Here is a 17,316-nt window from a genome sequence, read left to right on the forward strand (position 1 = left end):
GAGAGAGGCCTACTAACAGCAGGTGGGAAGGACATTAAAAACCGCAATGAAATACTTGCCCTGCTCGATGCCATTTGGCTGCCCGCGAAAGTTGCAATCATACATTGCAAAGGACATCAGAAGAGGAACTCTCCTATTATACGAGGCAACCATTTTGCAGACAGTGCTGCCAAAGAAGCGGCCACTGGCCCGCCAGAGAACCTCCTCTCGCTAATACCTCAACCAACACTGCCTCCGGATCCTAAATACACCCCTAAAGAAGAACAGGCAGGAATTAAGCTAGGAGGGAAAAAGAATCAACGAGGCTGGATAGAGCTCCCAGACTATAGACTCTATCTACCTCAAGGAGTAGTTAGAGAAATAGTAAGGGACATCCATGCCAACACCCACCTAGGGCAGAATAAGTTAGAACAGTTAGTCAAGAAATATTGTACAGGACCCAATATCAAGGAGATTATCCATTCTGTTACGTTCAGATGCAATATATGTGCAAAGGTAAATGCCCAAAATAAGAAGTTACCTCCCCTAGTAAGGTATCGAGGAAAAGCCCCAGGGGAGTTATGGGAGATAGATTTCACTGAGATGCCCACAGGAAAGACAGGATATAAATATCTACTAGTTTTAGTAGATACCTACTCAGGGTGGGTTGAGGCATTCCCCACACGAGGGGAAACAGCCTCTACAGTTTGTAAGTTATTATTAAGAGAAATTATACCAAGGTATGGCCTCCCTTTAGCCATTGGCTCAGATAATGGACCAGCCTTCATTTCCAGGATATCTCAAGAATTAGCCACAAGATTAGGGATTACCTGGAAACTGCATTGTATATATAGACCCCAAAGTTCAGGTCAAGTAGAAAGGATGAACAGGACTTTGAAAGAAACCATAATGAAATTAAAGGAGGAGACCGGCGAGAATTGAGTTGAGCTACTCCCTTTCGCCCTTTTCCGAGTAAGATGTACCCCCTATATTAAGACTTGGGCCCCTTATGAACTCCTATTTGGGCAACCTATACCTCTGGTTCCCCGATTGACTAGAGAGGAAATAGAAGCCTCTAACCACAACTTTCTCACGCCACTACAGGCTCTGCAGAAGATCCGAAGTGAGGTGTGAGCTATCCGACAGGTTGCCCCGTCGGAGGCAGACAAGGTGCCTGGTCAACCAGAACCTGGGCAGTGGGTGTGGATACTCAACCATCGCAGAGGAAACTTAGAGCCCAGGTGGACTGGCCCCTACCAGGTACTGTTGAGCACCCCATCCGCTGTCCGGGTAGCTGAGAAACCATATTGGATTCACCCCTCCCACACCAAACCGGCACAGACACCAAGTGAGGAGCCCCGGGAATGGCGAGTCCAGCGAGACCCGGACAAGCCCTTAAAACTCACCTTCTCCAGTACCTAGGAATTTGGCTCCTATGTTGGGCCCCCACCCGTGGACTTGGGTACATTAACTCTTGCTGAATTCCATGGGAAAGGGACCTGTTACCTCCTTGCTAATTTCAGTTTAGCCACCTCTAACTATAGTGATTATTGCCTGAACCAAGAGACATTGCCTTTACCTGAAAACTGGTCCACATCACAGGCTATGAAGGCTGCTGAGGGACTATGGTTTATATGTACACAGGGAATATTCAAGTGTATTGTTCCAACACACCCAGAACTTTGTATGAGTGCATATGTCATTCCCCAAGTATATCTGTATGGAGGAAATCCAGACTTCCTAGTAGCACCCCCTAGACTGACCAAAAGGGCCCCCCTATTGATCCCCATATTAGCCACTGTTGGCATACTAGGTTCTGCAGCCGTGGGGACTGGGGTGTTCGTTTATGGAGAACACAGTTTAAAGCAAATGTCACAAACCTTCTCAAAGGATATCTCCCTGCTGCAAGATCAGGTAATCTACCTAGAACGCCAGGTAGACTCTCTAGCTGAGGTTGCCCTACAGAACAGGAGGGGTTTAGATCTCCTCTTCCTACAACAAGGAGGACTTTGTGCTGCCTTAGGAGAAGAATGTTGCTTCTATGCAAACCACTCTGGGGTAATTCGAGAAAATATCAAAACTCTAACCAAAAGATTAAAAGAAAGAGTAGAAGAAGTTAAACTAATGGTACTTTCCCAGCCCTACACAATCCTACCCACAGATGAAATAGTCAAGGGTTTGACCTACTCCCAAGGAAATGGGGGAATGTTGAGGGCAAGGGGGAACTAGCCAGAGCGTATCTATAAGGAAGTAAAAGTTGTTTTGCTAACTAATGCAAAGAGGCTCCGGGACACACCAGAAGAACAGGGTGTGCCAGAGCAATGGTCAGTCAGGCAGATAGTCATCTGAACAGTTACTAGGGAAAGGAAATTTTACCCCTGTGCACGAGCTCAACTAACCAATCAAGTAAGAGAGCACGAGCCAGTGTATGAGGTAAACTCACCAATAATGTGAAGCCCCGTTGTACCCCTGAGCCAATCGCTAACCGCCACATCTGCTTCTGTATCCAGCTTGCTTGCGTGCCTCCATAAAACCCTAAGCCTGTAAGCGTTTGGCACTCCCGTTTGCAGCCCTCACGGGCACCGTGTCCTTGGACACTTTGAGAGTTCGCCCCTGCACAGGTTAAACTTGGCCAATAAAGTAACACCTTTGAAACCCTGAAAGTCTCCGACATTTATTCTCGCGGTTTCGAATGCAACACATTCCTCATGAACATTAAAAAGTCTTAAAATAAATAAAAATTAAAATTAAAAAATTTTTAAAAGTCTTAAAATATTTGCAAATCAAATTCAGACATATACAACAAGGATAATACATCATGAGCAAGTAGGGATATATCCCAAGACTATAATACTGGTTTAACATCTGGAAATCAATTACACATTATCAAAAGAAAAAAAGAGGGGAAAAAATCACATGATCATTTTAACGGATACTGTATATAAAATGCATTTGACTAAATTCATCATCCATTCATGATAAAAATCCTCAGCACACTACAAAGAGAAGGAAACTTCTTAATTTTGATAATGGGCATCTACAAAAAAACTAACAGCTAACACATTAAAAGATTTTATTTATTTATTTATTTATCTTTAGAGGGAAGGAGAGAAGGAGAGAAACATCAATGTATGGTTGCCTTTTGTGCGTCCCCTGCTGGAAGTTAGCCTGCAGGGAACTGGCCTGCAACCCAGGCATGTGCCCTGACTGGGAATCCAACCTCGATCCTCTGGTTTGCAGGCCCGCGCTCAATCCACTGAGCTACACCAGCCAGGGCACAGCTAACATATTAATAGTGAAAAACTGGATGTTCTCCTCCTAAGATCAGGAATAAGGCAATAACACAACCTTTCACTTAATGTAGAAATTAAACTTCCATTCGATATTGTACTGGAATTTGTAGCTAGTGCAAAAATGGAAGAAAATCACAATTATAAAGAATGGTAACTTCCAGTCAAGATGGGGGCACAGGTGAACACAGCTTGCCTCCTCACACAACCACATCAAAATTACAACTAAAATATAAAACCACCATTACTCAGAACCATCAGAAATCAAGTTGAATGGAAATCTGGCAACTATAGAATTAAAGAAACCACATCCATCCAGACTGGGGGCCACATAAGAGGCAACCACACACTGATGTTTCTCTCCCCCTCTTTCTCCCTCCCTTCCCCTCTTTCTAAATATACAAAAATAAAATATTTTTTAAAAAAATTCAGGAGGGATATCTTTGAGCGAGGAGTCCCAGTCCTACACCAAGTCCCCAGTCTGGGTTCCAGTACCAGAAAGATAAGTCCCCATAACTTCTGGCTACAAAAAAACAGTGGGGATTGAGTCCGTAGAAGAAACTGTTGGAATCCCAAGCAGTTCCCCTTAAAGAACCCTAACACAGACTTACTCAGATTCACTTCCTCTGAGCTCCAGTCAGTGCCTGGGTAACAGCTTGAAAGGCACCAGTGGAATATAGGTAGGAACTAAAGTGTCTGGCATCAAGGCAGGATCTGGGGGACAGTTTTTCCCCCCAGACAAAGGCAGACGCAGGTCATTGTCCCTTTCCTGAACCCTCTCACAGAGCCAGCAGGCAGGTGTCAAATCTGAGACTTCAACAACCTGGCTAACACTGTTTACCCCACCCTGGAGATCCTGAGACTGCATCCCACCCAACATACTGTCCCACCCAAACTGTTAACCATAACTTTTCCATATGAATAGCTGGTCTTGGCTCATGCTTCAGAACTTCCTAAATCCTATCATACAAGTAACAGCTGGCCTCAGTGAGCCCCTGGTGCCCATACCTCTTGCTAAGTGGCCCCAGGCCTTGGAACTTGTAACAGCCAGCACATATCTCCAGCTTGGCTTTGCCTGGGAATCTCCAAGGCCTGCACAAGAGCAGCGATCTCAGGTTGCTTTACAGTTCAGGCAGGGTGGCAGTGGGCAGAAAACAGATTGGGTCTGACCTTGGCCTGCACCAACTGGAAATCTCCAGAGCCTGTGCACCCAGTGCACAGCTACAGACCACACTGGAGTGCCACAACCCTGCCCCTGTACAGCTTGTCTTCCACAGACAGCGGCTGTTGGTGGTCACTGGTCACAGCCAGTCTTTGCAGCTGACTGGCCTGGGTAAATCCTTCCCACCCACCTGCCTACAGCAATCAAGGTTCAACTACAAGAGGAGGGCACACTCAGCCCACATGAAAGGTACATCTGAAATACTCAACTTGGGTGATAGGGGAGGCTGTGCCACTGGGCCCTACAGGACGCCTACTGCATTAGGCCATACTACCAAGACACAGAGTCATAGCAGCTCTACCTAATACACAGAGACAAAAACAGGGAGGATGCCAAACTGAGGAGACAAAGAAACATGGCCTAAATGAAAGAACAGATCAAAACTCCAAAAAACAACTAAACACAACAGAGAAAAGCAATCTATCAGATGCAGAATTCAAAACACTGGTTATAAAGATACTCACGGAACTTTGTGAGGATCTCAACAGCATAAAAAAGATCCAATCAGAAATGAAGGATATACTAATTGAAATAAAGAATAATTTTCATGGAAACAGAGTGAACGAAGCTGAAAATCAAATCAATGATTTGGAATATAAGGAAGCAAAAAACAAGCAACCAACACAATAAGTAAAAATAATCCTAAAAAGCGAGGATGATGTAAACAGCCTCTGGGACAATTTCAAGCCTTCCAACACTCAAATCATAAGGGTGCCGAAAGGAGAAGAGAAAAAACCACGAAATTGGTAATCTATCTGAAAAAATATTGAAGAAAACTTCTCTAATTTGATGAAGGAAATAGACAAGCAATTCTAGGAAGTACAGAGAGTCCCAATCATGATGGGTACAAACAGGCTCACTCCAAGACACATCACAATTAATAGGCCAAAAATTTAAGATAAAGAGAGACTCTTAAAAGCAACAAGAGAAACGAAATTAGTTTCCAGATAGAAGGGGGGAGAGAGGAGGGGACGGAGCAAATGGGTGAAGAGGTGAGGGTTTTCATAAGTATAAATAGCACCCTGGCTGGTGTGGTTCAGTGGCTTGAGCACTGGGCTGCGACACAAAGGGTCATCAGTTTGATTCCCAGTCAGGGCACATGCCTGGGTTGTTGGCCAGGTCCCCACTAGGGGGTGCACAAGAGGCAACCACACATTGATGTCTCTCTCCCTCCCTTCCTCTCTAAAAATAAAATCTTAAAAAAATAAACCTTAAAAAAGAAGTGCAAAAAAGAAAGACATGATTGTGATCTTATCAATATCTATCAATAGATGTGGAAAAAGTATTTGATAAGGTGCAGCACCCATTTATGATAAAAACATCCGGTAAAGTGGGAGTAGAGGGAGCACACCTCAACATAAAACATCATATTCAATGGGCAAACACTAAAAGCTTTCCCACTAAGATCAGAAGAATGTCTGCGTTCACCACTTCTATTCACTGGAAGTCCTAGTTACAGCTATCAGACTAGAAAAAGAAAAATATATGAAAGGCATCCAAACTGGAAAGGAAAAAGCAAAACTGTCATTGTTTGCAGATGACATGATACTGTGCATAGAAAATCTTTTTTTTTTAAATTTTTATTATCAGTGTGTATCTTTTTTTTTTAAAGATTTTATTTATTTATTTATCTTTAGAGGGGAAGGAGAGGGAGAGAAACATCAATGTATGGTTGCCTTTCGTGCATCCCCTGCTGGGAGTTGGCCTGCAGGGAACCAGCCTGCAACCCAGGCATGTGCCTTGACTGGAAATCGAACCGCGATCCTCTGGTTCACAGGCCCGCGCTCAATCCACTGAGCTACACCAGCCAGGGCTCTGCATAGAAAATCTTATCGATTCCACCAAAGAAAAACTATTTGACCTGAAGTGACTTTGGCAAAATAGTCAAATACAAAAATCAATATTCAAAAATCAAAGGCATTTTTGTACACCAACAGTGAAGTATCAGAAACAGAGATCGAAAAAATTCCATTTGATACAGCAACAAGAAAAATAAAGTACCTAGGAATAAACATAATCAAGGAAGTAAAAGACCTGTACTCAGAAAACTACACAACACTAAGAAATTGGGAGAACACAAACAAATGGAAGCATATTCATTAATTGGAAGAATTAACATTATCAAAATATCCATAATACCCAAAGCAACACAATCCCTATTAAAATACCAATGAGATATTTCACAGACATAGAGCAAACATTTCAAAAATTTATATGGAACCATAAATGACCCTGAATAGCTGCAGTACTTTTGAGAAAGAAGAACAGAATAGGAGGGATTACAATACCTGACATCAAACTGTATTACAAGGCCACAATAATCAAAACAGTCTGGTACTGGCTTAAAGACAGACACATAGATCAACGGCACAGAATGAAGAGCCCAGAAATAAACCCAAGTCTCTATGGTCAATTCATATTTGACAAAGTGGAAGAAGCATAAAGTGGAGTAAAAATAGCCTCTTCAAGAAATGGTATTGAGAGATCTGGAAAGCTTTGTGCAAAAAAAACCCAAACAAACAAACAAACAGAACTTGACCACCAACTTACACCATACACAAAAATAAACAAGATGGATAAAAGACTTAATTAAATATAAGTCACCACACCATAAAAGTTCTAGAAGAGAACATAGGCAGGAAAATCTCAAATTCCATGCAGCAATATTTTCACCAATATGTCCCCTAGAGCAAGGGAGATAAAGGAAAGAAAAAACAAATGGGACTTCATCAAAATAAAAAGCTTCTACATGGCTAAAGAAACATCAGCAAAATGAAAAGAGAACCAAGTGTATGGGAAAATATATTTGCCAATGATACCTCAGACAAGAGTCTGGGCTCCAAAATATATAGAACTCACACGACTCCACTCCACAAAGATAACCAACCAATTAAAAGATAGGCAAATGACCTAAACAGACACTTTTCCAAGGAGGACACAGAGGGTCCATAGACATACGAAAGGATGCTCAGCGACACTAGCCATCAGAAAGAAGCAAATTAAAACCACAATGAAATACCACTTTGCACAGGTCAGAATGGACACTATAAACAAAGCAATAAACAACAAGTGCTAGTGAGGTTGTGGAGAAAAGGGAACCCTAGTCCACTGTTGGTGGGAATGCAGACTGGTACAGCCACTGTGGACAACAGTATGGAATTTCCTCAGAAAACTAAAAATGGAACTGCCTTTTGACCTGGCAATTTCACTGTTAGGATTATATCCTAAGAATGCTGAAAAAGCAATTCAAAAGAATCTATGAACCCCAATGTTCATAGCAGCACAATTTACAATAGCCAAGTGTTGGAAGCAACCTAAGAGCTCATCAGTGAGTGGACCAAAAAACTACAGTACATTTATACAGTGGAATACTACACAGCAGAAAGAAAGAAGGAGCTCCTACTCTTCGCAACAGCATGGATGGATTTTGAGAGCACTATGCTAAGTGAAATAAGCCAGTCAGTGAAAGTCAAATACTCCATGAGCTCACCTATAAGTGGAACCCAATCGACAAAACAAGCAAGCAAGCAAAATATAACCAGAGATATTGAAATAGAGAATAAACTGACAGAAACCAGAGCAGGGGAGGTAATAACAAGGAAAAGAGGGGAAAAGTCATCAAGGAACATGTATAAAGGACACATAGACAAAGCCAAAGGGGGGTAGGATCAAGGGTGGGAGGTAGGGATGGGTGGGGCACAGGGAGTGGTGGAGGGAAAATGGAGACAACGAAATAACAAAAAAATAACAGTAACAAACAGTCACAAGGTTAATAATAAACAATAGGCATGTATTACCAAAAACAAAAAAAAAGTGCAAGTAGGTAGTTACAGAATAGCCATGGGAATGTATAGTATAGGCAATGGAGCAGCCAAAGAACTTATATGCATGACCCATGGACATGAACATTGGTAAGGGGATTGCCTGAGGGAGTAGAGATGCTGAGTGGAGGGGGGGTAAAGGGGGAAAAGTCAGTATAACTGTAATAGTATAATCAATAAAATATAAATTTTTAAAAATGTTCATGCATAGAAACAGTCAATATTGTTAAGATCATCCTTTCCAAATTGGTATCAAAATTCAACACAACTCCAATCCAAATCATAGCAGGCTTTTGTGCGTAACTGAGACACTTATTCTAAAATTTACAAAGAAATGCAAATGACTACAAAGAGCCAAAAAAAATTTGAAAAAGAACAAAACTGTCCAATATCAAATTTTGCTTAAAACAGTGGAGCAGCAATTTTCAGCCAGTGGGCAGTGGTTTGCCACCAAGAATGGTTCAAACATGCACGATCTGGCTATCTAGGCAGGGGAGCTGACCTTATTCCCTTAAGATTTCAAATTAAAAAAATAATAATAGCCAACACAACAATAACTGTCCATTATGAATGAATTAAAATTATACCTATTTATGTCAGATCAGCAAAAAGTATATATACATTTTAGTGTGATACAGAATTTCAGTAATTATTTTGTGTGTGCCATGAGATGAAAATGTTGAAAATCGCTGCATTAGAGTAACATGCAGATAGTACTGAATGGACAGATCAATGGAATAGAACCAAGTACAAAAACAGAACCATACATATAAGTTTGATGAACTTTTCACAAAATACTAAAGTAAAATAATGGCAAATAATTTTTTGAAAAAAATTACTCAAAATGGATTACAGATATAAGTATAAAAGCTTAACTATCAAAATACTGGAAATAATGAGAGAAAATCTTAGGGAACTTGGGGTAGACAGAGTATTGTTAGAACACAAAATCAGTAAACCTTCAAAAAATAAACTGGTAAACCAGATAATCAAAATCTAAAACTTCAGCTCTTCAAAAGACACCATTTAAAAAACATGAACAGGAATGCTAAAGGAGTGGGAGAAATATACTTGCAATACTCATACCTACCAGGACTAAGATACAAAATACAAAGAATTTTTACTTTTAAGTAAAACAAACTAATTTCTTAAATCTGCAAAATACAAACTGAAATTTTACCAAAAGAAATATATGAATGGCCGATAGGCACACAAAAAGATGTTCATCATTATTCACTAGGGAACTAAAAATTAAAACCATGACATACTCCTTTCATGCACACTAGAAGGCTAAAATTAGAGAATGACACACAAGTGGCACGGATGTGAACCAAGAAATCTCATACATTGCTGGAGGGAAAGCAAAATGGTACATCCAGAGTAAATATACATTTATCATGCACACAAATTCCAATTCTAAGAATTTACCCAAAGAAATGAAAACAACCATATAAAGACCTATCTACAAGTATTTATTAAAATTTTATTCATACTAGTCCAAAACTAGTAATTTCCATTAACAGGTAAATATTGTACATAGAGCTTGTATAAAAAAACTAATATGGACAATATGAATCAATCTTAAATACTATTAATCTTTAATCATTTATATTTTGTACTCAAAATGATTTATATTTTTTGCCAAGAACCAAAAGAAATCAGCTCTCAGAATTGAGTTACATGTTTTACAGACTGCCAGAGAGTAGTCTAAGAAAAATGATTTTTTTAAATATATTTTATTGATTACACCATTACAGTTGTTCTATTCCCTCCTTCATTCCCCTCCACCCGTACACTCCCTCCCCCACCATTCTCCCACCCTTAGTTTATAACCACGTGTCTCAAGTTCTTTAGATTCTATATTTCCCCCACTATTCTTGCCCTCCCCCCATCTGTTTTCTACCTACCATCTGTGCTATTTTCTGTGCCTTCTCCCCACTTCTCCTCCTCCTACCCCCGTTTCTAACCCTCCATGTGTTCTTCATTTCTATGGTTCCACTCCTGATCTAGCTGTCTTCTTGGTTTGCTTTTGTTTTAGGTGTGGTTGTTAATAACTGTGTTTGTTGTCCTTTCACTGTTCCTATTTTTCATCTTCTTTTTCTTATATAAGTCCCTTTAGCATTTCATATAATAAGGGCTTGGTGATGATGAACTCCTTGAACTTGCCCTTATCTGAGAAGCACTTTATCTGCCCTTCCATCCTAAATGAAAGCTTTGCTGGATAGAGGAATCTTGGATGTAGGTCCTTGCCTTTCATGACTTGGAATACTTCTTTCCAGTCCCTTTTTGCCTTCAAGGCCTCTTTTGAGAAATCAGCTGACAGTCTTAAGGGCACTCCTCTGTAGGTAACTCTCTCCTTTTCTCTTGCTGCTTCTAGGATTCTCTCCTTCATTTTAATCTTGGGTAATGTAATTATGATGTGCCTTGGTGTGTTCCTCCTTGGGTCCAACTTCTTTGGGACTCTCTGAGTTTCCTGGACTTTCTGGAAGTCTATTTCCTTTGCCAGATTGGGGAAGTTCTCCTTTATTATTTGTTCAAATAAGTTTTCAATTTTTTGCTGCTGTTCTTCCCCTTCTGGTACCCGTATAATTCCAATGTTGGAATGTTTAAAGATGTCCTGGAGGTTACTAAGCCTCTCCTCATTTTTTTTTTTTTTGAATTCTTATTTCTTCATGCTTTTCTGGTTGGATGTTTCTTTCTTCCCTCTTGTCCACTCCATTGATTTGAGTCCCAGTTTCCTTCCCATCACTATTGGTTCCCTGTACATTTTCCTTTATTTCACTTAGGATAACCTTCATTTTTCCATCTAGTTTGTGACCAAGTTTAACCAATTCTGTGAGTATCCTGATTACCAGTGTTCTGAACTGTGCATTTGGTAGGCTTGCTACCTCTTTGTCGCTTAGTTGTATTTTTTCTGAAGCTTTGATCTGTTCTTTTGTTGGGCTGGGTTTTTTGTGTTTTTGTTGTTGTTGTTATTTTTTTGTCTTGATGGGCCTGGTACATAGTGAGGAGCAGAGCCTTAGGTGTTTACCCAGGTGAGGTAACCCATGTCACTGGGTTGTGATGCTGTATGTGGGGCAGGGGTCCGAGAGGGAACAGTGTCATTTGCTCAGCTCTCTGCCAGCTTTTAGTCACTTCACCTGCTTCCCACAAGCAAATTGAGCCCTTCTGGTGCTGGTTCCCGGATGGGTGGGCTTCTGTACATTCTACGACCCTGTGGGTCTCTCCAATGAACTCTCCTGTGAGGCTGGGAGTTCCTCCCCCAGCCTCAACCTCCACAGGTGTTTTCAGTCAGTGGTTTGAGGCTTTATTTCCCCACACTGGGGCCCTGGGTTGTGCAGTCCATCCCGCTCCTTAGTCGTTTCTCCCGGTTTATCTGCGTGCAAATGTGGGACTGCCCACTCCACCAGCTACCGCCTTGCCAGCCAGCTGCAGCCTTGTGCACCCTGCTCCACAATCTGCCACCTCAATGAGTCCTCCAGCCACCGCCTTGCCGTGAGTCCTCTCCACCCAGCTGCCTGTCTCCACCCTCCTACCAGTCTGGATGGACATTTCTTCTTACAGTCCTTGGTTGTCGGACTTCCATACAGTTTGGTTTTGTCAGTTTTGGTTGTTTTTTTAAAATTGTTGTTGTCCTCCTTTTGGTTGTGGGAGGAGGCACAGTGTATCTATCTACGCCTATGTAACAGGCCCATCAAGACAAAAAAAAACAAAAACAAAAACAAAAAAACCCAGCCCAACAAAAGAACAGATCAAAGCTTCAGAAAAAAATACAACTAAGCGACAAAGAGGTAGCAAGCCTACCAAATGCACAGTTCAGAACACTGGTAATCAGGATACTCACAGAATTGGTTAAACTTGGTCACAAACTAGATGGAAAAATGAAGGCTATCCTAAGTGAAATAAAGGAAAATGTACAGGGAACCAATAGTGATGGGAAGGAAACTGGGACTCAAATCAATGGAGTGGACAAGAGGGAAGAAAGAAACATCCAACCAGAAAAGCATGAAGAAATAAGAATTCAAAAAAAAAAAAAAGAGGAGAGGCTTAGTAACCTCCAGGACATCTTTAAACATTCCAACATTGGAATTATACGGGTACCAGAAGGGGAAGAACAGCAGCAAAAAATTGAAAACTTATTTGAACAAATAATAAAGGAGAACTTCCCCAATCTGGCAAAGGAAATAGACTTCCAGAAAGTCCAGGAAACTCAGAGAGTCCCAAAGAAGTTGGACCCAAGGAGGAACACACCAAGACACATCATAATTACATTACCCAAGATTAAAATGAAGGAGAGAATCCTAGAAGCAGCAAGAGAAAAGGAGAGAGTTACCTACAGAGGAGTGCCCTTAAGACTGTCAGCTGATTTCTCAAAAGAGGCCTTGAAGGCAAAAAGGGACTGGAAAGAAGTATTCCAAGTCATGAAAGGCAAGGACCTACATCCAAGATTCCTCTATCCAGCAAAGCTTTCATTTAGGATGGAAGGGCAGATAAAGTGCTTCTCAGATAAGGGCAAGTTCAAGGAGTTCATCATCACCAAACCCTTGCTATATGCAGTGTTAAAGAGATTTATCTAAGAAGAGAAAAAAACAGTAAAATGACAGCACTCACAATTATTAGCAACCACACCTAAAACAAAAACAAAAGCAGACTAAGCAAACAATTAGAACATGAACAGAATCACAGAAAAGGAGATCACATGGAGGGTTATCAATAGGGGAGGGGGAGAAGGGGAGGAAGTACAGAGAATAATTAGCATAGATGATAGGTAGAAAACAGACAAGGGAGAGGATAAGAACAGTATAGGGAATGTAGAAGCCAAAGAACTTATATGTATGACCCATGGACATGAACTGAAGAGGGGGAATGTGGGTGGGAGAGGGTGTGCAGGGAGAGGGGAGTGAAGGGGGGGGGGAATGGGACAACAGTAACAGCATAATCAATAAAATATATTTTTTAAAAAGAAGTAGTTTACCAGGTGATTCTAGTACAGGTGAAGTGCCCTGTCTAAACCTGTAAGTAAAGAGTATAACTGGAACATGTTGTGTAGCCTCAACCAGAGACTCTTGTTCGGCCTACAGTATGGTCCTGTGTGAGTGTGTGTTTTTTTCTTAATTACCTGCCAATATCTAATACTAGAGAAATTTCACATAAAACTTAGACTCTTGTTAAAGAAAAACTAAAACATAAAAGGATCCTTCAACACTGGCCCTGCACTGTCACATGAGAATTTGCGGGAGCTAAGTAGAATTTGTGAATCACTCTCCCCACCATTCCCTATTTTTTTTTTTAATTTATTTATCTTTAGAGGGGAAAGGAGAGAGGGAGAGAAACATCAATGTATGGTTGCCTTTGGTGTGTCCCCTACTGGAAGTTGGCCTGCAGGGAACCGGCCTGCAACCCAGGCATGTGCCCTGACCGGGAACCGAACCACGATCCTCTGGTTCGCGGGCCTGTGCTCAATCCACTGAGCTATACCAGCCAGGGGTCATTCCCTATTATTTTTAAACCCAGACTCATAGTTCTCCATTTCAATTACTTGCTTAGCTTCTGTAGATATTGTATGTAGTTGGATCCCTGATGTCTGTACCCACAAGTTCATTAAGAAAATGAAAAAGAGACGATCAAATGAGCCCTCTTTATTTAGTTCTAAAATATACTGTCTCAACTTTTGCTTTAGGGAATATTAAAATTAGTTTGTAAGGCGAGAGGAAGGGAGAAAACATTCAAATCAATGAGACTCAGGATAACACTTTTAATTTATTGATAACGCCAGCTTTTTTTTTTAGAGATATGCACCTCTAAAGTATGATTTGTTAAAGCTCTTTCTTAGAATAAAACAAAAACATTTATCTCCCCATTTAAATGCTTTCCTTGAATTCTTGCTTACAATTCAAACATAAAAAATTAAATTAAAAAAAAAAACAATTCAAATACAAAGATAAAAAAACTACTTGGAGACTGGAATTACAAAGAACATTTTGAAAAATCTGAAATTACAAACTTGCCTCAGAATTGAGAATCAGAGCTTTTATTTCCCATTTTCTCATTCACTCCAGTCTGAATGCCATGGCCATACACACAATACATCTTAATTGTAAAATTATGCAGAAGTCTGGCCCTAATTGGCTTTTGGCCTGTTAACCATTTAAAATATAAATAAAAGAAACCTTCAAATATGTCTTAAACTAAGAACTAAGATTTAAGTTTCCTCTGTACTAACTTTCTAACAGGTGGGCCACATCTGAGCAAAACTAGTGTGAATGATCTGAGATGTAACCCTACTCACAAGCTAACAAAGTAGCTTGCCATAGACACTGGTGGAAGACACAAGACTCAGGAGTCCCAGACAAAGGGCAGTTTATTACTTAACAACAGTACCATAAGCCAAAGCACCAACATTTTTGCACTGGTTCCCAGAATCCCAATTCCCATGAAGTAAGGTGAAAAGGCCAGTTGACACCAGCACAGGCAATGACTGTGTGACATGCAAAGAAACCTACACTTCGGGAAGCCTAAGCTTTTAGGACAAGCAATAGGCATACCTGCCTTTTACTCCAGAAGGAGACATTTAGCTTTATTATACTGGACTATACAAACGCCTGCTCTTTGCTGATCGAAGACACTATCTGCTAAGGCTGTTCCTTATACACACATCCTTTAAAAACAGAAACAAAGGGCAGTCAGTCTGAGGGCAGGACGTGCAAAACAGAGAGAGACCCGTGGAAAACTTAACATAATTAAATGAGGAGTCTAACACTACAATCTATTTAAAACATTAATTTCACAGACCCCTTGACCTGGGTCAATTACTTAATTAGCACTTCATCTCAAATTAAATCAACTAGTTCCCCTATAAAGGAAGTAAACATTACAAGTGAACTCCACTTTTCCAGTTACTCTGTATTTTAAAAGGAGGTGCTAAAATATTTGCTATATTAAAATTTAAAAACTTTAAGTAGTCTACTAGGAACCGGTAATTACCGTGTTTGCTTTAACTAACTTCAAATGTTTCAAACCTGTTAACGTTAGCAACAGAAACTGTCAAAAGCCTCACAGTTTAAAAAAAAAAACGGAAAGAGAATAGTAACTTCAACATTTCCAGCTGTTGTCTACAAAATACAACACCCCCCCCAAGTCACTTTGTTCGATTTCTTTACCCTTTACCGTCTCAAAATAAAACCTTTGAAAGATAACGACAACAAAACACCGTCTAATTCCTTTGTCCACAGCGGAGGGAAGAGAGCTGGGTTCTCGCTAAGATAAAGAACCCGAATCATGAAAGACAGAAAACAGACAGCATCTGATCTGTAATCAATCACCGAAGTCACCATCACTTCATCTTCATCCCTCCCTCCCCTCCTCCAGCATACGCGCGCGCGCGCACAAAGTGGGTACAGATGGGATGATTAGGATCATATGCACCTGGACAAAGCTTTGGGGAGGGCAGAGGGTAGCCCTTAACTAGATGCAGTTGGGAAAGAACCCGAGATGCACACAACAGCAGACTTCGCTAGTGATTTTTCGAAAGTGCGGGTCGCATGGGCAACCCAGCCGTGGAGGAGACTGCTGCCGGGCAGGAGCGGCGGCAGCAGGGCTGCCAAGTCCACAGCGCCGGTGGAAGTTGCTCCCGGGCCCTCCGTGTCACCACCGCCGACACAGACCCTCTACTTCGCCCCTCCCCCGCCGTGCACCCCTGGCGGCGGCGGCGACATGACAGCGGGTCGCGCTGCACAAGGGCGCCGGACTCCCCGACGCCCTCCCCCGGCTCCCCAACGCCCGCCTCTCACCTTGGGTAGCGAACGGCGACGAGCCGCTGACCGGCGAGCCGGGGCCCGGGAGAGGCGGCGGGGTCTCGGCCGAGCCCAGCACGGGCGCGGGCAGCATGAGGTAGCGCTGCGGCGCGGGCAGGCAGCGCTGGCAGAAGGAGTGCAGGCAGGGCAGCAGCTTGGGCGCCCGGCTCTGAATGTTCTGGTGGCACACGGCGCAAGTGTCCAACAGGTTGAGCCGGGCCGCCTCGCCTCCGCGCTCCGAGTCAGGGCCCTGCCGACTCTCGGCCTCGTTCTCCCCGGTCGGCGCCGCCGAGGGTCCCCCCGGGGCCGCCGCCGAAACCGCCGCGGCCGCCGTCGCCGCCTTCTCCACAGCCACCTCCATTGTCCTGCCCCCGCCGCTGCCGCCGCCGAAGGAGGAGCGCTGTCTCCGCCCGCCGCCGCCGCCCCCGACGACCTCCTCCTCCTCCTCACAGGCGGTTGGGGTGACCCGCGGGAGAGGGAGGGAGGGCGGGCGGAGGAAGCCTCCTCAGGCACCGGGGATCCGCCTCCCGGGTAGCGCGGCCGGAAAAAGGGGATCTGTCAGCGGGGACCGTTCCGCGCACTAGGGAGGCTGCGCTCCGTCCGCTTCGCCAATCGCCGCGGCGCTCGTCGAATCCGCCCAACCCACCCGAGCCTCCCCGCTTTTTCTCAGGGGCCCCGGCCCATCTCAAGTCCCCGCCCCCGCTCCCGCCCCCGCTCTCTCTCCAGCAACAGACACGACGGCTGGGAGCGCACCGCCCAATAGCCGCCGCGCCTGGCCAGGGGGCGGGGCCTTCCGAAGCCCGCGAGGCCCCGAGGGCCGCGGCGGGAGGTTGGGAGGTGGGAGGGCGCTTTCTCAGCCCCGCCCCCCATAACTACTAGAACCCCGGCCTCTGATTGGGCCTTTGTGTGTGTAGCTCCTCTGAAAAGATTAAGGGTTCATTTGTTAACCACCGAGCGCCTAATTCGGTCCGCCTGTATTGGCTCCGCCTATAGGGCGGAGTTTACTGCATCTATGCGTTAATTAAGTAACTGCTTCCAAAACTCTGGGTTTACTACTGGAAACGGAGTCCTGTAGGAGTGAGTATCCTTTGTCAAGGGATGGCAAAGTGGAGATAGTGAAGAGAGAGCAAGGAACGAATATAAAAACTGGAAAATGTGGGGAAAAAAGATGTAGAGACAGCATGGATGTTGCCACCTGAACGTACTCATTT

General features: G+C 43.0%; 1 protein-coding gene across 2 annotated transcripts in view; it reads right to left on the bottom strand.

Moving 5' to 3' along the window:
• Positions 1–16,686, bottom strand: part of TRIM24 (tripartite motif containing 24) — a 140,148-nt gene extending 123,462 nt beyond the window's left edge. Inside the window, exon 1 of one of the 2 annotated variants that reach the window (XM_037049120.1) lies at positions 16,103–16,686. In XM_037049120.1, coding sequence (XP_036905015.1) covers positions 16,103–16,466 — 364 coding nt within the window. In that variant the 5' untranslated portion in view covers positions 16,467–16,686. The remainder of the gene's footprint in view (positions 1–16,102) is intronic. The other variant, XM_037049119.1, reaches the window with a different exon arrangement.
• Positions 16,687–17,316: the final 630 nt, after the last annotated feature.

Source organism: Sturnira hondurensis, unplaced genomic scaffold (genome assembly GCF_014824575.4).
Source record: "Sturnira hondurensis isolate 20B ecotype Veracruz unplaced genomic scaffold, ASM1482457v3 Scaffold0006437, whole genome shotgun sequence".
Classification (NCBI taxonomy): Eukaryota; Metazoa; Chordata; class Mammalia; order Chiroptera; family Phyllostomidae; genus Sturnira; species Sturnira hondurensis.